General features: G+C 44.8%; 1 protein-coding gene across 1 annotated transcript in view; it reads left to right on the top strand.

Moving 5' to 3' along the window:
* The window catches only part of LOC120914296 (class I histocompatibility antigen, F10 alpha chain-like), an 81646-nt gene extending 64112 nt beyond the window's left edge, over positions 1–17534 (top strand). Inside the window, exons 6-10 of the mRNA XM_040324929.1 lie at positions 9648–9926; positions 12495–12593; positions 15786–15818; positions 16422–16467; positions 17114–17534. Coding sequence (XP_040180863.1) covers positions 9648–9926; positions 12495–12593; positions 15786–15818; positions 16422–16465 — 455 coding nt within the window. The 3' untranslated portion in view covers positions 16466–16467; positions 17114–17534. The remainder of the gene's footprint in view (positions 1–9647; positions 9927–12494; positions 12594–15785; positions 15819–16421; positions 16468–17113) is intronic.
* The last annotated feature ends 6567 nt before the right edge of the window (positions 17535–24101 follow it).

Genomic DNA, 24101 nt, shown 5'->3' with positions numbered 1-24101 from the left:
GAGGGAGCAAATACCTGGATTACAAAGGTATCTGCTCCCTCCTCCCCCCTGAAAGGTGCCAAATGTCACACCAGAGGTGGGGGGGATTCCGAAAAACGGAAGTTCAATTTTTGGGTGGAACTACGCTTTAAGTAATAAGTGATACAGAAAATGTCTTAATCTTTAAACATTTATTAAGCACAACAAGCCTTCAATCAGTGCACTTGTTTGTATAATTTAGATTAAAAAATATATATATATCTTAAATACACAAACAGGTAATCAAAACTTTTGGACGAAAAAAATGGGCTAACTTTACTGTTTTATTTAAATTTTTTATTCATTAAAGTGTATTTTTTCCCAAAAACTTGTGTTTGAAAGACCGCTGCAAAAGTACCGTGTGACATAAAATATTGCAACAATCGCTATTTTATTCCCTAGGGTCTCTGCTAAAAAAATATATATAATGTTTGGGGGTTCTGAGTGATTTTCTAGCAGAAAATACAGGGGGCTAGATTCAGATAGATTCCTCTCATCTCATCTCGGATACGTTACGCCGCCGTAACTTTGGGCGCAAGTTCCGTATGCAGAAGGAACTTGCGCCCTTAGTTACAGCGGCGTAACGTATGTGTGGTGGCGTAAGCCCGCCTAATTCAAATGGGGATGTTGGGGGCGTGTTTTATTTAAATTTGACTTGACCCCGCGTATTTGACGTTTTTTGTGAACGGCGCATGCGCATCCCAGTGCGCATGCTCGAAATTACGCCGCAAAGCCTCATTGGTATCGACGTGAATGTAACTTACGCAAAGCCCTATTCGCGAACGACTTGCGCAAACGACGTAAAATTTTCAAAACTCAGCGCGGGAACGACGTCCATACTTAACATTAGCTACGCCTCATATAGCAGGGGTAACTTTATGCCGGAAAAAGCCGAACGCAAACGACGTAAAAAATACGCCGGCGGGACGTACGTTTCTGAATCAGCGTAAATACCTATTTAGCATATTCCACGCGTAACTATATGGAAGCGCCACCTATCGGCCAGCGTGATTATGCAGCCTAAGATACGACGGTGTAAGACATTTACACCAGTCGGATCTTAGGGATATCTATGCGTAACTGATTCTCTGAATCAGGCGCATAGATACGACGGCCGGCCCTCAGAGATACGACGGCAGATCAGGAGATACGCCGTCGTATATCGTTTCTGAATCAGGCCCAGGATATTTACTTGTTGTAAGCAGGGAGGACATCCCCAGGGTTTTCTTATTCAGAGGGTTTGGAGGGTTGGAAACATCTGGCTTTCTTCCCTGATTCTCTGCACCTTTTTTTAAGGCCTCATGTACAATGCTGCTGGTAAACTGACGTTTTTGGAGCAGTTGGGTGTTTTCTTTCCGGCAGCCCCTGAACTCTCCTCTATTATCTTATCAGTACATGTACACAGGGTCATTTATAGTCGTTTCTAGGCCGTTGAGTTTAGAGGCTTTTTAGGCTTCATGTACACGGGACGCTCTCTTGAACGATTTAGAAACCAGTGTCTAAAAACGGCCATTTAGCCGTGTTTACATGCTGCGTTCGCATCTTCTTTTTTTTGTTAAAATAAAAAACATCTGTAAACGAAACCCTGCTAAACGCAAGTTGCCGCGTTTAGCCACGTTTGGTGCTTCAACTGCCTCTAAACTCAGCTTCTGAACAATTTTTTGGGGGTTCAAGAAAAAGCCTCTAAACGCAACTGCCTCGTAACGACTATAAACGACCCTGTGTACATGTACTGATAATATAACATAGAGGAGAGTTCAGGAGCAGTTAAAAAAAATGCCCAACTGCTCCTAAACATTCATTTACCAGCAGCAGTGTACATGAGGCCTTAGGCCCCATGCACACGAGACGCAAATGCAAACTCATCTAAACACAAGTTTTCAAACGCAAAAACCGGCGTTTAAAACGCCAGTTTTTGCCGCGAATTTCGCTGCGTTTTACCGCGTTTGCGTTTATAAGCGTTTGGTTAAGAAACATCATAAGACCCTCCCTAAGCTAAAAAAACAGTATTATTTAACCATTTCAGCCATTTTGTGAGACCAGAGCAGCAGTGTACGTGTATTTAGCGTGTCACTTGCCACATCACCTGCCTCAAGTTGTGAATTGTCCACTTGCCACGTCATCTGCCACGTCACCTGGCCACGCCACCTGCCACGTCACCTGCCACAAGTTGTGGATTGTCCACTTGCCACGTCACCTGCCACAAGTGGATTATGCACTTGCCAAATCACCTGGCCACATCACCTGGCCACATCACCTGCCATGTCACCTGGCCACATCACCTGCCACAAGCTGTGGATTGTCCACTTGCCATGTCACCTGGCCACGTCACCTGGCCACATCACCTGCCACGTCACCTGCCACAAGTTGTGGATTGTCCACTTGCCACGTCACCTGCCACAAGTGGATTATGCACTTGCCAAATCACCTGGCCACGTCACCTGCCACAAGTTGTGGATTGTCCACTGGCCACGTCACCTGGCCACGTTACCTGCCACAAGTTGTGAATTGTCCACTTGCCATGTCACCTGGCCACGTCACCTGCCACAAGTTGTGGATTGTCCACTGGCCACGTCACCTGACCACGACACCTGCCACAAGTTGTGGATTGTCCACTTGCCACGTCATCTGCCATGTCACCTGGCCACGCCACCTGCCACAAGTTGTGGATTGTCCACTGGCCACGTCACCTGGCCACAACACCTGCCACAAGTTGTGGATTGTTCACTTGCCACGTCACCTGGCCACGTCACCTGCCACAAGTTGTGGATTGTCCACTTGCCACGTCATCTGCCATGTCACCTGGCCACAACACCTGCCACAAGTTGTGGATTGTTCACTTGCCACGTCAACTGGCCACGTCACCTGCCACAAGTTGTGGATTGTCCACTTGCCACGTCATCTGCCATGTCACCTGGCCACGCCACCTGCCACAAGTTGTGGATTGTCCACTGGCCACGTCACCTGGCCACAACACCTGCCACAAGTTGTGGATTGTTCACTTGCCACGTCACCTGGCCACGTCACCTGCCACGTCACCTGGCCACGTCACCTGCCACATCACTTGGCCACGTCACCTGCCACAAGCTGTGGGTTGTCCACTGGCCACGTCACCTGCCACGTCAACTGGCCACGTCACCTGCCACAAGTTGTGGATTGTCCACTTGCCACGTCACCTGACCACGACACCTGCCACAAGTTGTGGATTGTCCACTTGTCACATCACCTGCCACAAGTGGATTATCCACTTGCCAAATCACCTGGCCACGTCACCTGCCACAAGTTGTGGAATATTCCACTGGCCACGTCACCTGCCATGTCACCTGGCCATGTCACCTGCCACAAGTTGTGGATTGTCCACTTGCCACGTCACCTGCCACGTCACCTGGCCACATCACCTACCACGTCAACTGGCCACGTCACCTGCCACAAGTTGTGAATTGTCCACTTGCCACGTCACCTGACCACGACACCTGCCACAAGTTGTGGATTGTCCACTTGCCACGTCACCTGGCCACGTCACCTGCCACAAGTTGTGGATTATCCACTTGCCAAATCACCTGGCCATGTCACCTGCCACAAGTTGTGGATTGTCCACTTGCCACGTCACCTGCCACAAGATGCGGATTGTCCAATTGCCACGTCACCTGCCACATCACCTGTTCACATCACCTGGCACGTCACCTGTCACAAGTTGTGGATTGTTCACTTGCCACATCACCTGGCACGTCACTTGCCACGTCACCTGCCACAAGTTGTGGATTGTCCACTTGCCACATCACCAGGCCATGTCACCTGGCCACATCACCGGCCACGTCACCTGCCACAAGTTGTGGATTGTCCACTTGCCACGTCACCAGGCCACATCACCTGCCATGTCACCTGGCCATGTCACCTGCCACAAGTTGTGGATTGTCCACTTGCCACATGACCTGGCCACGTCACCTGCCTCGTTACCTGGCCATGTCACCTACCACAAGTTGTGGATTGTACACTTGCCACGTCACCTGGCCATGTTACCTGCCACAAGTTGTGGATTGTCCACTGGCCACGTGACCTGGCCACATCACCTGGTCACGTTACCTACCACAAGTTGTGGATTGTACACTTGTCACGTCACCTGGCCATGTCACCTGCCACAAGTTGTGGATTGTCCACTGTTCACATCACCTGGCCACGTCACCTGCCACAAGCTGTGGATTGTCCACAATGCAATGCAAGCAATTTCATTTTTTTATGTTTTTTTTATGGTTTTTCATCATTTGCCATCATTTTTGAGATTTCTAATGTAAAAAAATAGGTCACCTTTAAAAACGCCTATAAACGAAATCGCGGCAAAACGCCTGGACCGCGTTTTTCCGCGTTTAGCGATGTTTTGCTGCGAATTGCGTCTGAAACGCGAAAACTTTTGCGTCTGAACCCAAAGTTTTGCTTCTAAAAAAACGAGCCTAAACCCAACTGCTTTAAAATGCAAAAAAACGTGAATGTGTGCATGGACACATAGGATAACATTAAATGTGTTCAGGGGCAGTTGAAAAAAGTGTCCAAATGCCTCTGAACGTACGTCCCGTGTACATGGGGCCTTACAGCTTGTAAACACGGTAACTCGCATTTCACCACGTTTCGTTCACAGGTGTTTTTAATGGAGATACATTTTTGACTGATTTGGAAAAAAAACGCTTCTACACGTAAACGCGGCAAACGCAGGTAAATGTGGCATGCAAAAACAGAAAAGCTGACCTTTTTAAGCGATGGTTACTATATGTCAGGTTAAATCGTTCAGGAGAGGTTTTAAAAACGTCCTGTGTACATTAAGAGCCCATTCACACAGGGGCAACATGACTTCCAGCGCGACTTTGGTAGGCAACTTGGACACTACTTGAGTATTAGGTCATTTGAACAGCGGCGGGGACCCAGTGATCGACTGGGTTCCCATTTCTTGAAGATCCCAATCGGTATAGCTGAACGGTGGGGAGTCCATCTGCGGAGAGCCAATGAGAGGCTGGTGATCCAAGAGGATTTCAACAAACCATCGGTGAATCAAGATAGCTGGACACTGAAGGATTGATCACCTCTCAGTGGGTACCTGGGCGACGTTAAGAAGGAGATCCAGGCGTAATTCTTCAAGGAGGATTGTCTCCATAATTACAATGGGTGGGGGCTTGTGGCAGAGGTTTCTCCCTGAGTCCATACCAGGAGGGTCTGTGGCAGAGACTTTTCCTCAAGTTCAAGGTTCGAGTGATACTCTGGCTGCCAGGTCAGTGAGTGAGGCCTGTCCGGGTACACTAAAGGCCTGTACACACGATCGGTCAAACCGATGAGAGCAGTATAATGGATTTTTTCCATCGGTTAACCGATGAAGCTAACTGATGGTCAGTCGTGCCTACACACCATCGGTTAAAAAAACGATTGTGTCAGAACGCGGTGACGTAAAACACAACGACGTGCTGAAAAAAATGAAGTTCAATGCTTCCAAGATTGCGTCGACTTGATTCTGAGCATGCGTGGATTTTTATCCGATTAAATTTAAAACAAGATTGAATTTTTTAACCTAAGGATAAAAAAACGATGGGGCCTACACACGATCGGTTTGGTCTGATGAAAACGTTCCATCAGACCATTCTCATCGGTTTGACCGATCGTCTGTACGCAGCATAAGCCCACTCAGGCTGGAGTGGTACAGAAAGTGTTACATACGGAGCAGGACTGTTTCCAAACACTACGCCTGAATCTGCTGTTCTTCTTCCTTCAACTCTATCCTTTCATCACCAGTTTATTGTTTTCACCCGGCTGGGTAATAAAGAGCACAGAAAAGACACCTGTTGCGGACATTCCTTTACTATTGCTATACGCACCATTCACCCCTAGGAATTCGGAGAGCCATGAGGTAAATGTGCCACCCAAAACAAACCAGCAGCTCCTCCGGGGGTAGTGCTACATATAGGTATTTTTAAAATAATACTGACTGCATAAAATTCAAATCTCTTCCTAAAATGTTTTGAAATTAACTTTGAACAGACTCAATGAATATTTTAGAGATGGTTTAGCTGTATCCACAATTCCTGAGGTCTAACACAATGGGTTTCGTTGGACAGGGGTGATTTCCATGTGATAACAGTCTAGTTACATATCTGTGTAACCTTTATGGCCGTGTTGGGTCTATCCTTTAATCTTACCAACGAGGACCGGTAAATATCTTTTGGTTTCGTGAAAAGGGCCACTATTGTTCAGGTGACTTTGTTTCAGCACAAGGCTTATATGTTTTAGAATGGTTGATCCATTGAAACTTGGAAAACATATGAAGTCACAAAGACCTTTAGGCGCCTTTCACACGGGCGGTTTTGCTGCAGATAAAAGCATGTTTATGTTTTGCTGGAATTCAAGACTCCAGGCACAGCGATCAGCTGTATTTGTACAGTGCTTTTAGCTGCGGTTGCGTTTAGCCGCGGCACGATATTGAACGGGGATCTGACTTGGATCCCTGCCAATACCAAGCACTGCGTTTGGATTGAATCTTGAGGGGGAACTCCACACCAAATTTCAAATAAAAAACCGGCATGGGTTCCCCCTACAGGGGCATACCAGGCCCTTGGATCTGCTATGGATTTTAAGGAGGAAGGAAGCGACGTGTCCACATCGAAGGAGAAGAGAAGAAGAGGGCGACAGAAGCCCGGGCACCCCCCGCCAAAGACGTCGAAGAAGAAGCCCGGGAGGGGGGCCGCTGTAAAAGAGCTAAAGAAGAAAGCGCCCCCCCCCCGGCGGAAGAGAACCAAATGGTGGTGAAGACACTCTTCGAAGACATCGAAGAAGCAGGCCCCCCTCGTAAAAGAGCTAAAGAACGGCGTGGGATTCCCCCCCAAAATCCATACCAGACCCATATCCGAGCAGCAACCCGGCCGGTCAGGAAAGGGGTGGGGACGAGCGAGCACCCCCCCTCCTTAACCCCCCTGGCGGTATTCCCGAGTCTGACTCGGGGTGAGATTTTTTGGCTACGATCGGTAACCCCGAGTCAGACTCGGGCTCGCCTTGCTGAATCCACAGGCATGGTTCACTTACCTTGTCCCTGGATCCAGCGATGCCACCGTGCTGTGTGAGCGAGCGGGACCTCGCTCTATTCACACAGTGCCTCTGTGTGCCGCCGATCTCTGTTCCCTGCAAAGTTACAACGCACGGGAACGAAGAACAGCGCCAAATTCAAAAAGGTAAACAAACACAATACATACAGTATACTGTAATCTTATAGATTACAGTACTGTATGTAAAAAATACACCCCCACTTGTCCCTAGTGGTCTGCCCAGTGCCCTACATGTACTTTTATATAATAAAAACTGTTCTTTCTGCCTGGAAACTGTATATTGTCCATAGCAACCAAAAGTGTCCCTTTATGTCAAAAATGGTTTTATAGCAGCTAGAAAACAGCGATAATAAATTATAATTACTTGCAGAATTGTGCGATAGCGATTTGTGGGGAAATTTGTCATAAAAAAATAAAAGTAATGTCAGCGACAATTCTGCAACTGAGCAAATTTTAGTGATTTTGAGTTGATTACATTATTGAATAATTTTTAATATAATTATATTATTATTTGTTATAATTATTTATTATATTATAATTTATAATTTTTGTTTTAAAAAAAAAAATCATACCCGGGATGCCTACTAGACTCTTGTTTGGTCAGATTTAAGTGAGTTATTCCTAAGAATTACAGGCCTACAGTATAAAACGCCAAATTTCCTTGCAAATAATGGTACCGCTTTCAGCACCTTTTTTCTGAAATACTCATACCGCCAGGGAGGTTAACCGTGCCAGGCCACATGCCCTCAACATGGTGGGTAGGTGCTTTGGGGCAGGAGGGCGCCCTGTGCCCCCCCCACCCCAAAGCACCTGTCCTCATGTTGATGAGTACAGGGCCTCTTCCCGACAACCCTGGCTGTTGGTTGTCGGGGTCTGCGGGAGGGGAGCTTATCGGAATCAGGGAGCCTCCTTTAATAAGGGGGCCCCCAGATGCCAGCCCCCCCCCCCCGGGCTTCTTCTTCTTCGACGGGGGGTGCCCGGGCTTCTGTCGCCTTCTGCCTTTTTCTTCTTTTTCTCTTCTTCTTCGATGTTGACGTCGCTTCCTCCTGCTGTAATGCCATGTGTGCGGCTCACACCAATTTATATAGGCCTCTTATGACGTCACAGTCCCATCATGCTCCGGGTGCATGGAGCATGATGGGACTGTGATGTCATAAGAGGCCTATATAAATCGGTGCGAGCCGCGCACGCGGCATTACAGCGGGAGGAAGCGACGTGTCAACATCGAAGGAGAAGAAGGCGACAGAAGCCCGGGCACCCCCCGCCGAAGACGTCGAAGAAGAAGCCCGGGAGGGGGGCCGCTGTAAAAGAGCTAAAGAAGAAAGCGCCCCCCCGGCGGAACAGAACCAGACGGTGGTGAAGACACCCCCCCGAAGACATCGAAGAAGCAGACCCCCTCGTAAAAGAGCTAAAGAAGAGAGGGGGGGCCCCGGAGCAGACTAATGAATTACTTTAAAAACCCTGTGTAGTGTTTTTTTTTACATTTCTTTTCCTCCAGGTGAATGAGTAGGTTCACCTACGGCGGGGGGGCCGGCATCTGGGGGCCCCCTTCTTAAAGGAGGCTCCCGGATTCCTATAAGCTTCCCTCCTGCAGACCCCAACAACCAACGGCCAGGGTTGTCGGGAAGAGGTCCTGTCCTCATCAACATGGGCACAGGTGCTTTGGGGTGCCCCAAAGCACCTACCCCCCCGTGTTGAGGGCATGTGGCCTGGCACGGTTAAGGATGGGGGGGCGCTTGCTTGTCCCCACCCCTTTCCTGACCGGCCGGGCTGCTGCTCGGATACGGGTCTGGTATGGAATTTGGGGGGAACCCCACGCAGTTTTTTCGGCATACGGGGTGTCTCCTTTAAATCCATAGCAGACCCAAGGGCCTGGTATTCTCTTGTAGGGGGAACCCATGCCGTTTTTTTATTTGAAATTTGGCGTGCAGTTCCCCCTCAAGATTCATACCAAACGCAGATGACACAGTGCACTGCGGTTATGTGCCGATAGCTGCGGATTTTGCAGATGGACACATTCAGATCTATCCGCACAAAACCGCGGGGAACAAAACCGCAGGTAACCATAGTGTGTGAAGGGTGTCATAGGAAAGCATTGTGTGCTTCTAGCTGCGGTAAAATCTGCAGCTAAAAGCACCATTCTATCCGTCCGTGTAAAGAGGCCTATGTTCATCTGTCTTGAGGCCTCACTGAATTTACCATCTCCACCAGAATATTATACAATTTATTATTTCTTCATCATAATTATAACAGGGTGCTGGGGGAAACTGGTCACAGAAGGTTTTTAGCTTAATGCATAGAACACATTAGGGTAAAAAAAAAAACTTCTGCCTTTAGAGCCACTTTAACACTGACTCTGCAGCTTCTACATTTTTACTTCACATGCTTTGTTTTTTTTTATCCCATTCACTGCCTGATTGGCTAGGATTGTCCTAATTTACACGGATCTATCCAAGGGAAGTAACAATTTATATAATCTTCATATGAAACTGATCAGAACATGTGACCTTCTCTACAACCAGCTGATTTTTGTTTTTTCTCTCTCTCTCTCAGTGCGTCCAGAGGTGAAGGTGTGGGGTCATCGTCAGTCGGATGATGTGACAAGACTACAGTGCCTGGTGTACGGGTTTCACCCCCGACCTGTGGATGTGAAGTGGATGAGGAATGGGACAGACCATATTCCTTCATATGAAATGACTCCAATTCTCCCCCATCCTGATGGCACCTATCAGATCAGAGTCAGTGTGGAAGTGCCAAACAAGGAGGAAGACACTTACTCCTGTCATGTGGACCACAGCAGTCTGGGGGAAGAGACTCTCAGTGTGATATGGGGTGAGTGAAATTTACACAGAATACAGTACAGTGAAACCTCGGATTGCGAGTAACACAGTTAACGAGCGCTTTGCAATACGAGCAATTATCGTTTTTAAACCCTTACTCGGTAAGTGAGCGTCTCGCAAAAACGAGCAGGATTCAAGACTCTGCCGTGTGCAGTACCGCTTTTGGCCAGAGGTGCGGGGGTGCCGGTGACACTCAGAGCCGTTCGGAAATACTCCTTTTTAGAGTGTTTTACAAGTGCATCCGAGTGGTCTCTGAGTCTCTCTGGCGCCCCCCCCCCAACTCTGGCAAAATGCGATATTGCATGCAATAGAAGTCAATGTGGAACAAATTATGTTCGTTTCCATTGACTTCTATGGGGAAACTCGCTATGGGGAAACTCTCCCAGCAATTAGCTGCAGGCAGAAGCCCCATTAAAAGCAATAGGAGGCTGAGAGCTTCCACAGCTAATTGTGGCTGCTGGCATGTAATCAGTAAAAGAAATGGAGCGATTACTTGTGAATGATCGACCCTGGATGCAGACAGGTAATCGGCCCCATTTCCAAGTGCGAGTGGAGCCAAAAGTTCTGTTTTTATTCTATGTGGCATATAATCTCTCTATAGGATTCTAATGTTGAAATACCAAGGACATTTCAATGGGATCTTCACACATGGCAGTCCCACTCCCGCTAAATATGATATTTGTTAGCCCTATGTGAATAACCCTAGGTTCACACTTCCACATTTTGTGCGGCCCACGTTTGCGCGGTCACAGCAGCCCATTCAAATAAACTGGTTGCTGTGCCTGTGTTTCCACAAAAAAGGTGCATACACCTTCAAACACACTGCATGCTGAGATGCTTGGGGTGCCATTCAGAATGAATGGCAGCCCCACACGTCTCCTATGATTTAGCTGCGGGTGGTTGCGGGTGCGGGGACAGATGTGATTCCTGCAGCCACACACAGAGAAGTGAACCTAGCCTTAACCCACAGCAACCAATCATAATCTATCTTGGAACAGTCTGTCTTTAGCAGAGCATATGTTATTGGTTGCTATGAGTTGCTGCATTTGAAGAACTATAAAAAAAATGTGCAGGAAGGTGTATTTGTGGTGAAGAGACACGGTGGGGGAGATTTACTAAACTGAAGCACTCAGAATCTGGTGCAGCTGTGCATGGTAGCCAATCAGCTTCTAAATGTGTTAGTTTGTTCAGTTAAAGGGGTTGTAAACCATCACGGTTTTTCACCTTAATGCATTGTATGCATTAAATTGGAGGTCCACCCTAAAAAAAAAAAAAAAATAGCCAAAAAGGCTACAAAAAATTAGATTTTTTTATTTATTTTTCTATACTTATCAGAAATGGCTGTTATTAGGCAGATCGCCCTAATCTGCCATGTCCTCACCCACGGTGGTCTTCTTTCTTCTCCTCCTCGCGCTGCCTTCTGGGAAATGGGGAGCGGTGTCTTCTGTGACCTTGTGTGTGTGTCCCAGGAGACACCCGCCCATTCACATAGCGCCGTGCGGCTCGCGCATGCGCATTAGGGAATCGGGCAGTGAAGCAGCAACGACCCGAATGATTGCCCGTCTTCGGCTGTCGACATCGTGGGCACCCTGGACAGGTAAGTGTCCTTATTAAAAGTCAGCAGTGTTTGTTTTTTTTTAAACCGGACCTCTTAAAGTGCAAAACAATTGTGCTGCAGCCCCCAGAGCCCCGCATTTTTTCTTACCTGAATCCAATTCTTACAGCAATAGGGACGAGCACAGCAGCTCCAGCCGCTGGCTTGGGTTCTCATTTGATAGATTGATACCATTGGCTTCTGCTGCTGTCAATCAAATCCAGTGAGGTGGGAGCCGGGGTCGGGGCCGAGTCCTGCTGTCTGTGTCACTGGACACAGCAGCAGGATTCGGGAGCGCGCCCGCACAAGTGCACCCATGGAAAGTGGCTCTCCGTTGGGGCACTTGAAAAGAGAAGGAGCCAGGAGTGCCACCGGGGGGACCCCAGAAAAGGAGGCTCTGGGCCACTCTGTGTAAAACCCTTGCACAGAGCAGGTAAGTATAACATGTTTGTAAAGCATGTTTGTTTTTTTATAACAATCACATTCTGCTTTGACAATAAAATCTGGAAACGGATTCCATGAAGAACTGCACCAGATTTTGCACGCTCTAGTGTTAGTAAATCCCCCCCCCTAGTAAGTCTGCAATTAAATCTTCTTACCTTCCTGTTTGTACTCTTCTTTTGTGTGTGCGCCCCATCTATAGTATACACATCACATAGTGCTGTATAGGAGGTAATCTGTGTGCTGGGAAATTCCCGCCTTCTATTCCTCATACATTTTAAGGAAGATTAATTTTTATATATTTTTATTAAATATTAGCACCCCTCTTTCATGGAACAGTAAATACAAATTATAAGCCAAGTAAACTAATTTACCAATTGTATTTGCCCACTGTTCTATATGGTGCAGTAGTGATGTATGTAATGGTGGCTAATGGTTTTCAGAATTTTGTGAACTCAATAATATGTGTGTGTAAGAATCCCAGACTCACCGACATCTGATTCTCTTTATATTTATCTTTGTCAGATCCACCAAGCAATGGTCCTTCAGTCGGAGTGATCGTTGGAGCTGTTATTGGAGTCATTGTTGTTCTTGCTGCTATTATTGCAATTGTTGTATTGATAAGTAAGTATAAGGATGAGGGAATAATAATTTCATCAGCACATTAACAATGTTTTTTATTTATTTTTTTACTGTAGGGAATAAACACATTAGGGGGGTGATTTACTAAAACAGGAGAGTGTAAAATCTGGTGCAGCTCTGCATGAAAACCAATCAGCGTCCAGATTTTTTTGGCAAAGCTTAATTGAAACAAGCCGAAGTAAGAAGCTGATTGGCTGCCATGCACGGGCTGCATCAGATTTTACATTCTTTAATTCCTGGTTTAATGATCATGGTATCGCTGTGCTTGATAGGTTAGCAAATTCGCCTGACCTAAACCACATAGGGAATCTGTGGGGTATTGTCAAGAGGAAGATGAGACACAAGACCTGTGTCTGCCCACCATAAATGCTTCCTCTGTCTGGTACCACGCGATCCAAGATCCCTCAGAGCACCTAGTTATTAGCCGTAACTCAACGTAGGGTAAAAACAACAGACTGTTTATTGAAACACATGTACAAACAGATATACAACTCCATGAACAGCATGAGACAACACACAATATATTGTACAACATTCCAGTGTGGCTGTACAGCAAGTCCGACTAGCACAGATCAGACTGGGGTTCTCAGTCACCCTGAGCCCCTAATGGACACAGGGTGATTTACACATAGGAGGGTCTAGGGGAGCTAGACACGGGGGTTTCCAGAGATCTCCAAGCTGGGTTCCACAAGCCCCCCACCCAAAGTGACTCCCGTCACAAGACCCAACAATGCAGATGTGCTGAAGGCCACTATCAAAGCAACCTTCCATAACACCTCAGCAGTGCCACAGGCTGATCGCCTCCATGCCACACCGCATTGATGCAGTAATTCATGCTAAAGGAGTCCCGACCAAGTATTGAGTGCATACTATACTGTACAGGGACATTCTTCTTCCTGCTCCATAGCTTCCTTTTGGCTAATGAGGTAGCCTATCACATATGGTGGCAGTTATACTGCGGCAGGATGGCTCCCCTGGGAGAGCCGTCATAGCTGTACATCAGGCCTTTAAGACGCTGTAGGAGGCGCATGTGTGCCCACAGCGTGTCCCTGGAGCCGATGCAAGTGCCCGGCGGATGCGATGACTGCTGGGCACCCGCGATCACTTGTGACAGAGCGAGAATCTGATCTATGTGTGTGTGTAAACACACAAATCCCGGTTCTCTCAGGGGAGAGGAGACAGATCATGTGCTAAGTAGAAACAACAATCTCTCTCCTCCTCTAGTCAGTCCCATCCCCCCACAGTTAGAACACACCTAGAGAACACAGTTAACCCCCTGATTGCCCCCTTTTTTTTTTAGCACTGATCGCTTTATAGATCTCACTGGTCCCAAAAATGTGTCAAAAGTTTCCGATTTGTCCGCTGCAATATCATAGTCCCGATAAAAATAGCTAATCGCCACCATTACTAGTAATAAATTTCATCACGATAGCTGAATTATAAACAAAGAAAAAGCTGCGCCACAAAAAACAGTCTATTAGTGTACACAGTCTGTGAGAGTGTAGTAAGTCCGTAATAGATGGAATGATGCTTGTATAATCATGAATAGGTTCGGATCAATCCTGACAATGATGGCTCCTCCAGTCCACAACCCAGTGATGCTATATACAAAGTGACCATCCCCCGGAAAAGAAAAGGAAAGCCGCTTACCAGAAGGCAAGCAGTTAGGGCGGATGGCTATAACCCAGCCTAGGCCTTTAATCCTTGAAGTTTGCACCAGGAAGCCCTCCGTCCTCTGAGTATGATATTCTCAGCTCCACCGTATTTAAATGCAAACAAGAAAGAAAGCACACATAGCGTGATACTGGGACATAAATCATAGCAATAGTACCTAAGGTCCACACCACCTAGTGACAACTTCACATAAGTGACCCTCCACCAATTACAGAGGCCGCTTACCAGAAGGCAAACGGTTAAGGCGAATGGCTATGACCCAGCCTAGGCCTTTCTCCTTATAGTGGGGGGTCCTTCTTCCCCTCTGCGTGATGTCCTGGAAATGGTTAATTCATGCAGTCCACACCACCCAGTGAACCTAATACATGAAGTGACCCTCCACCAACCAGAGAGGCCGCTTACCAGAAGACGAACATTTCAGGCAGATGGCTATAACCCAGCCTAGGTCTTTAGCTCCTTGCGGTGGGAAGTCCTCCGTCCCCTAAGCGTAAAGTTTTCAACTCCCCCGTTTGAGGTGTTAAATGAAGAGAAAAACGCACATAGCGTAACTCTGAGACAGTACTTTTAATTAAAAAGGTAAAATGTACTCACAATATGAGCGGATAAAACAGGTGTAACAAAATATTGCTGGCTGGCATAACAGGAGCCCTACTCCTTGGCGTGGTGACGTCACTGCGTGATACTCCCAGACGCGTTTCGTCGCTATTGGACGTTGTCAAATGGGGGTAGGGCCATGCAGTAATTCACCTTCTATAAATAGACCAGCCGCCTATTGTGAACGGCTGGTATTGAGTCCAGGTACGCCATCTTTGATGTGGTAAACCCTGCCCATACTTGAACAGTAAAAAACCCCTAGGAGGGACATTACATCTTAGATCCTATATCGTGACCTGGATATTGCCCGCCTCCATAACGGGACTGCGAAACATCTTAAAAAAGACCGGTGACGGGGGGAGCCCATGGGAAAACCAGCGGGGAGGAAGTTATGTCTGGCACCGGACATTCCCTCCACTAATACTCCACGTGAGCTCACCACCTCCATCTAGTGTCCATTAATGAGATAACCTCATCTCATGCAAAGCATGAAAGTAAATTAAACAGCACCATTTTTACGATAGCTGAATTGTCGGGTAAAGCGACAAGGTGCCGTATCGCAAAAAATGGCCTGGTCAGGAAGGGGGGAAATTCTTACGGGTCTAAAGTGGTTAATGGAGACACAGACAGCAATTAAAAACTGCCAAGAATTCTAATCCCTCTCCACTGGAACTAAGAAAAAAGTTTCCCTTTAGTTATACTTTAACTCCTCTGTGTCCTGTGATGTACTCCAAGAAAGCAGTTTTACAGGTAAACAAAAAATCTGAATTTTTCATCTTATACAAAGCAAACTATACATTCCCTTTTAACATTTTTATTTTTTTAATGCAAAATTCTCCGATTTGAAAATATAGAAGTAAAAGTTTTTTATATTTTGGTTCCTAACCCTATGTCTTTATATTTCAGAGAAGACAAGGGCTGGCTATAAGAGCACCAACAGTGAGTACCCTTCTGCTATGTTCCTAGGTCTGTTTCTGTGTCCCTATGTGTATTGTGTTCCTGTGTCTATTGCTATGTTCCTATGTCTATTGCTGTGTTCCTGTATCTATTGCTGTGTCCCTATGTGTATTGTGTTCCTGTGTCTATTGCTGTGTTCATGTGTCTATTGCTATGTTCCTATGTCTATTGCTGTGTTCCTGTGTCTATTGCTGTGTTCCTATGTCTATTGCTGTGTTCCTATGTCTATTGCTGTGTTCCTGTGTCTATTGCTGTGTTCCTATGTCTATTGCTGTGTTCCTATGTCTATTGCTGTGTTCCTGTGTCTATTGCTGTGTTCCTGTGTCTATTGCTGTGTTCCTGTGTCTATTGCTGTGTTCCTGTGTCTATTGCTGTGTTTATATGTCTATTGCTGTGTTCCTATGTCTATCGCTGTGTTCCTGTGTCTATTTCTGTGTTCCTATGCCTGTAGCTGTGTTTCTAGGTCTGTAGCTACAATGTATACAGGTCCTGTGTGTGAGCTTTATCTGCCATTATACTGATATAGATCTGTTTGCAGTATAATAGATGTACTGTACATGATAATCACTGATGTATATTTTGCAGCTTCTGACACCACGTCTGACAACTCCAACGCAGAGAAGGCCTGAATGTAAGTTTTCAGTTCCCTATTACACACAAAAATGGAATGGAGTCCCCTTAAAATCCATTCCAGATTCTTATGCGAGCATGCAGCCTGTCAGGCCAGAAAAAGGGAGGGGGAAAAGCAATCAGCCCCCCTCTTGAACCATACCAGGTTGCATGCCAACAACATGGGTGGGTGGTTGGGGGGACGGGGGATCCCCTCAAGCACCTTGTCCCCATGTTGATGAGGTCAAGGGCCTCTTCCCCACAAAACATTTTTTTATTGGTTGACTGCATAAAAACGGCAAACACTTGAGACTGATCAGGGCTCTTCTTTGGGTGAGGAAAAGAGGAGAACTTGGCCGTCTCTGAAGCTTGTAGATTTGTTGTCTTTTGTGTAGTTTTCACAAGTTGTGCTAAACTATCAAAGTGTGTAAAGAAATGTTATACAGTCTAAAATAGTGTTCTAAAAAGGGATCTGTACTATCCATGGAAGGGCATTTATTACAAGAGTTTTCATTGTGTAGAACATGTTGGGGTGAAGGCTCCATTTCACATTTAAAGAATACAGTACCTCTCACTACATTTATGTATTCCTATGTAAAAATTCTTCTGAGAGTAAAAAGACTTCTGATATAGGAAAGTAATTCTACTTAATTTGTTTGTCTTTGCAGGTCCACAAAGGAGAAGAATGCGGACCTTTTCCTTTGTCTGTATACATGTATAGCTTGGCTTCTTTCATTTTAGAAATACGCATTTTGTGATTTAGGGAGAACCTGTCATATTCCATAATCGGGCATCTCATGTGAAGATATATATACCGTAGCTGATATTAGGATTGTTGGGAACAATTGATAATGATTGTTGGAAATTTTAGGATCTGTACCACTCATACCAGATATTTGTCTGGTGCATTTTATATTATATACATTTAGCAGCTGGTGGGTTACATAGGAACCATCCAGTCTGCTATAAGATTTGTTTCAAGGGAAAATTTCATAGATGTTAATGGCTAATTTGATATTGCAAAAGGAAAAATTAGGGGATTTTTTTGGACTTTGTAGGCACAGTAATAGACAATTTTTTAGAAAAATAATTTTTTTTTTATAATAAAGTTGAATTCTAAAATAACATTTAATAACACAGATAATATACAAACATCCAATCAAGACATTTCATTAGCTAGTGGAGAAACCACACTGGTAACAAGACTTTAACCACTTAACTACCGGCCGCCGTCAATTGACAGCGGCACAATAGCTCCATTGTTCTGACAGGCCGTCATATGACGTCCTCGTCTTTTAGAGCCACTAGGGGGCCGCCGGGCCCCCGCGATTGCCCAGTAACTGAGCAGGACAGTGGATCTCTGTGTGTAAACACAGAGATCCACGTCCTGTCAGGGAGAGGAGACCGATGCTGTGTCCCTTGTACATAGGAACACAGATCGGTCACCTCCCCCCACAGTAAGAATCACTCCCAGGGTACACATTTAACCCCTTCCTCGCCCCCTAGTGTTAACCCCTTCCTTGCCAGTCACATTTATACAGTAAACAGTGCATATTTATAGCACTGTTCACTGTATAAATGTGAATGATCCCAAAAATGGGTCAAAAGTGTCCGATGTGTCTGCCATAATGTCGCAGTCCCAAGAAAAATCGCAAATCGCCGCCATTACTTGTAAAAAAAAAAAAATAAAATCATAATTATGTCCCCTATTTTGTAGGCGCTATAACTTTTGCGCAAACCAGTCACTATACGCTTATTGTGATTTTTTTTTTTTTACCAAAAATATGTAGAAGAATACGTATCGGCCTAAACTGAGAAAAAAATATAAAAAAAATGGGATATATATTATAGCAAAAAGTTAAAAATAGTGTTTTTTTTTCAAAATTGTCGCTCTTTTTTTGTTTATAGCACAAAAAATAAAAACCGCACAGGCAATCGAATACCACCAAAAGAAAGCTCTATTTGTAGGAAAAAAAGGACATCAATTTTGTTTGGGAGCCACGTCGCACGACCGCGCAATTGTCAGTTAAAGCGACGCAGTGCCGGAAGCTGAAATTTCGCCTGGGCAGGAAGGGGGTATATGTGCCCAGTAAGCAAGTGGTTAAGGAAGATCGCTAGATTCTTTCCAAAGTAACATAAATGTCCTGAAAGTGTGGCTCAACACCTGCAGCAATAGGTTTAATAGATTGCATTTGATTGGAGAAAATTAGGGCTTGACATGTTTCACGTGCGGACACGCTTCTTCAAAAGCATAGTATATTTGGTGAGAATATAAAAGGACTGAAGTTGGCAAAATACTAGAAAATTAGCGCCTAGAAAACCAGGCATAGATTATGAAGATAGTTAGCCTTCACAGGAATGGGAAGAGGCTGGCTCCTTGATGATTATGTCTTATATGCCTCCTCACCACCTGTCAAATGCTCTCTGAAGAGTGGTCCAAATTCGGGTTGTTCTTCGGAGTGCAATGCAGGTGTAAACAAGGCCTTATGCCGCATACACATGATCGAAAATTCGGAATGTTGGCTCAAACTTGTGTTGCAGACACACGGTCACACAAATCTTCAGACCGTCAAGAGCGACAAGCCGAGATCAATGAAGTTCAATAGGCAGTTCGGCTCTTCTGCTTGATTCTGGTCATGCTTTTTTTTTTTGCGCGTCGGAATTGCATACAGACGAGTGGATTTTACGATAGAAACTCTTTCCGTCCGAAAAATAGAGAACCTGCTCTCAATCTTTTGTTGGTGGTAATTCCGACAGAAAAAGTCAGATGGAGCCTACACACGGTCAGAATTTGACCAAAAGCTCGTATCTGACTTTTCTTGTCGGAATTTCCGATCATGTGTACGCGGCATTAGAGTATCAGTCGTTTCAGAAAGGTGGAGTTGCCTGCTAATATGTGCAAATATAAATTTTAACATGTTACAATATTAATCTATATAAATGAATCCAATAGACTGTTCATGTGAATAAATCAAATCTGTTGGAAAAACGTTACACTCATTAATGAAAAATTGCGCATGTGAAATCAAACATAATTTCATGTCAAATAGTCCGCTTTTCTTTAAGATTAACATCCAACAAACTGCAATTGGAAGGTTACAAAGATTAGATAATGTTCATTCCACCAACTCTTGTGGACAAACGCTCACCTTCAATGTTGGACCTTAATGTTATAAAAGGTCAACTGAAAAGGTCCCTTTAAAACAGCCAGGAATGGCTCTAATAATTAAACCTCACCCTCTCAAAGATCAACACCAAGAAATCTTGCTTGGGTGGAGTGCGGAGAGCTGATAATCATCCAGAGTAAAGAGGAGAAATTGGCCCGGATTCAGGTAGAATTTGCCCCTTTCTTGCGGAGGCACAGGGCAGCGTTTTTGCCCTGCGCCCCCGCAAATTTACTGCGCTACCCGCGATTCACGGAGCAGTAGCTCCGTAAATTGCGGGGGCGCTGTGTAAACTTGCCCTGCGTAAATGCGCCTAATGTAAATGATCCCGTAGGGGGCGGGAATCATTTAAATTAGGCGTGCTCCCGTGCCGAGCGTAGAGCGCATGCTCCGTCAGGAAACTTTCCCGACGTGCATTGCTTCAGAGTCCAGCACCATTCACGAATCACTTACGCAAACGACGTAACATTCAAATATCGCGACGCGGGAACGACGGGGATCCTTGGCATTGGCTGCGCGTGCTATTAGCATGTGCAGCCTTACGCTAAGCACGCCGTACGGAAACGACGTAAATTGCGTACGCAGGGCTCGTGCAACATTGTGAATCGGTGTTAGTATGCAATTTGCATACTATACGCTGACCACAATGGGAGCGCCCCCTAGCGGTCATCGCAAGAATGCAGCCTAAGATATGCGTGGCATAAGAGCCTTATGCCACGCAGATTTTAGGCTGCAGTCAGCGTTACGATGTTCCTGAATCAGGAGCATTCGTAACGCCTGGGCAAGTAAGCAATTGCGCTGTGTAACCTATGGTTACACAGGCGCAATTGCTTCTTGAATCTGGGCCATTGTTTTTTCCAGCAGCAGCACAGGCTAGAGGATTTGATTCCAGGTGTCGGTGAGAGCGGCAAGCTACTTAGTACTTCTATAATCACTAATATAAGATGAGCTTATACTAATATGTTTTATTCAAGTGAGCTTTTAATAAATATTAGTTGATTTTAAGCTATACAGAGAGCACTATGTTTTTCTTTTTTTTCTTCCTGAGCTCATTCATTGGGTTTTCCTTGGTGTTGCTCTCTTTAAGAGAGTTTAATCTTCCTGTAGCAGAGTACAATTTATTTTTTACACAATTTTGCAAGGTTGGTTAACACTTTGTGGTACTGCTGCTGGTTAGATGGTTGGTGTATGGTGAGCACACAATTTTTTTTGTGTGCCAATATAATGGTAAAGATACCATACATTCCAAACCCCATGAACTGTCTCGCACATTCTGTACTATCCGCTTTTCTAAGAAGGACTCGGAACTCTGTGAAATATTCTACTTTTTGAAATGTTGTGTTGCATTTTTGTAGGACTTTTATTAGTGCATGCATGTTGGGTGTATATAGTGGGACAATAATGGATTGCTAAAATATATGCACTTTATCTTTGCCCTCAAAAGATTTGAAAGAATAAATTGCCTTATGACAGGTTTGTTTTCATCATATAATTATTATATATACACATTACTGGCTGTTTTATGCTTAAAGTAAACTGGGAAAAGAAACATTCACTGTCCTCCATAGAATATCAGGAGCATGTACAGTAGGTAGTCCCCTTATGCTTGTTTGTTTGAGATTATTTTGACAGGAGTTGCATACACTCTCCTGCCTCCAGCTGATGGCCTGATAATTGGTCTCTGGGGTTTGGATAGGCAGCTTTATTTCTCAGACAGGCCAGCAACAGATCAAAGCAGTTTTGGGGTTTAGTGGAAAGGTAAGTACATGATTCTTATATTAGTGTTACTAAACCCTCAGCAGTAAAATCAGTCTTTATGTGCAGTAACGCATGCTTGTTATACTCACTGTGGAACCTAAGGGGTTAATCCTATCCTCCGTATTGTGTAAAAAGGCTGTTTAATCCTGTCTTTTTTTGATCCTCCTCATCTTCCACTGTCCCCAACCCATCTACTGATTAAACGGAGCCTTGGAGGCACTCTGCACATGCTCAGTTTGGTGTATATTGCTAGAGATTTTTTATTTTTTTTTGAGCAGGTGCATGTGATCGGCACAGGGCCAATCAGCACTGTCCAAACAGAGGGTATAGGGTCATACACTCTCATAGGACAATCAAAGGAGAATGAATACTCCTCCTAAAAGCTATAACCAGTGCTCAGCCGGACACTGATAGAAGTCACAAGACTGCCCTATACTGCTAATGAGAAAGGGTATTTAAAAGTTTATATTTACTAAAATAATTGCATTTCCATGTTCTTTGGGAGACCAGATATAGAGAATGCAGGTTCCTGGGTTTAGTAACACTTTAACTTGGAGTTAAGTGTAGCTTTTATTTCTTCTGGCATGCATAAAGCACAGGTTCACTTTAATGTTTGCATATATTTCTGATCAATGTGATCAGGTTTGGGGGTTTTATAGTATACATGTATTTTACTCTTTATTTTTATTTCTAAAAGTGATCAGATTTAAAAAAAAAATAAAAAAATGTGCTATAGCTTCTGTATCTAACCAGTATATTGTTGTCTGCTCTCATTCTCTGATATTTACCAATTGAATTTAAAATGAAACCTCTGGGGTTGGAGTTCTCACTTTGTAACTCCACAAAAAAGGGCAACAGAAAGTGATCGCTGTACTAGACACAATAAGTTCTGATAGAATATACGCTGAATGGTGTATTCTTTGATGTAACTTTTTTGTAAGATGATTAAAGTGGTTGGTTTTTACTTTTGCTGCATTAAAAGTGGATGTAAACCCTCCATACAGCCAGTGAAGTGAACAGCCTCAGATGATACACAGAGATAAACCAAATCTCCCTACATAAGTTTTATATGCATATCTGCTGTCTTCACATTTATATACTATTTAGAATGTTCAGATCGTGGTTGGAAATTTTCTCTTCCTTTTTAACACAGAGTGTGACGTCCGGGCATACAGCCAAGATGGCTAAAATTGCTGATTGGAGGAAAGGCACACACCCCCTCTCCACATAGGCAGAGACTCTCATGCCTCATACGTGGTAAAACTGCGATGAGAGCTTTTGGCCAGGAAAAGAAAAGAGAAGCAGTTCTCTTTTTTCCCGTCAGGAAAAAATCCTGGCGGGAAAACAGTTCGTCTGTATGCTTTTCCGACGGGAAAAAAAACAGTGCATGCTCAGAATTCCGTATGAGACAGGACCGCTCTTTCTGGTAAAACTAGCGTTCGTAATGGAGATGGCACATTTGTCTTGCTGTAAACATCACAAACTGAAAAGCACAAGGCTGAAAAACGCGAATCGTCTCTCACCAAACTTTTACTAACATGAGGATCAGCAAAAGCAGCCCAAAGGAATGGAACTTCCCCTTTATAGTGCCATCGTACATCACCGCATTTTGGACAGGCGGTCTTTTGTCTGGGCATGTGTATGCAAGGCAGGCAGAAAATCTGTCGGTAAAACCGTGGGTTTTTGATCCGACGGAAAAACCGGCCGTGCGTACTAGGCATTAAAGGTGTTTTGTAACAGGGCCAGCTCCCTGCTAATCTATTTTAGCAACCTCCCCCGACAGAAATTTCAGGCTGCTGTTATCTGATGTCAGAATTTGTCAGGAGTTATCAGGCTGATAACAGAGGAATGGTTCAGGAGAGAGCTATGGGACTTGGCTCTTTGAAGAGAGATAGCAAAACACTGCAGATATATGTGCCCAGCTCAAATTTCATGAATTGGGTTTACATCCACTTTAAGCTTTAAATGAAGCATATTGTTTGCCTCGTTCAGTATTCCACATAATCATAGATGGCAACAGAAGCATGTAAGAACTGTTGTTTAGAAAAGTGTGAGGAGCGTGCTAGAAATCATCTTCAAGTGTGAATGAGTTAAAAGAGGTTTCCTTTAAAAATAAATTTGAATGTTAATTTTAAATGCCACTGAATCTAAGAATGTAATTATTTTTCTGCTGTAAAGACTGATTGTTTTTTATCAGAAAAATAAATTTAAAAACATATTATTACCTTGTCTTGTATTTTTCCATACTGGTCCAGGCATGTTGTTGTAGAATCTGAAACGATTGCTACATTGCATTACACAGAGGATTGGAGTCACAAATTAGGGTTAGCAAAGCTCCACCCAGAAATTTTTGATAAAGGATTGTGACAGAACAGCTGTCAGTATGTGACCTATTCATTGATGGTGGCCCAGAGGAGCCACTGAAAATGTAATTGCTCCAAATGCTACCCTACATATTAACATCCCCATAGATATTTCCCCCTCCCGGTCCCCTTCATATGACTTTATCATTGAGAACGGAACAACCATTGGTCCCTCCGCACATGCCAGGGTGCTGGGTGTAATCCTAGACTCTGACATCTCCTTCAGCCCCCACATCCAATCATTGGCTAAATCTTGCCGCCTTAACCTCCGCAACATCTCCGGAATTCGCACCTTCCTAACTATTGACTCCACAAAACAACTTATTCACTCCTTGATTATTTCCCGCCTTGACTACTGCAACTCCCTCCTC

Source organism: Rana temporaria, chromosome 9, assembly GCF_905171775.1.
Source record: "Rana temporaria chromosome 9, aRanTem1.1, whole genome shotgun sequence".
Classification (NCBI taxonomy): Eukaryota; Metazoa; Chordata; class Amphibia; order Anura; family Ranidae; genus Rana; species Rana temporaria.
Note: the sequence above shows the minus strand (reverse complement) of the source record. Positions and strands in the feature narration are given on the sequence as shown.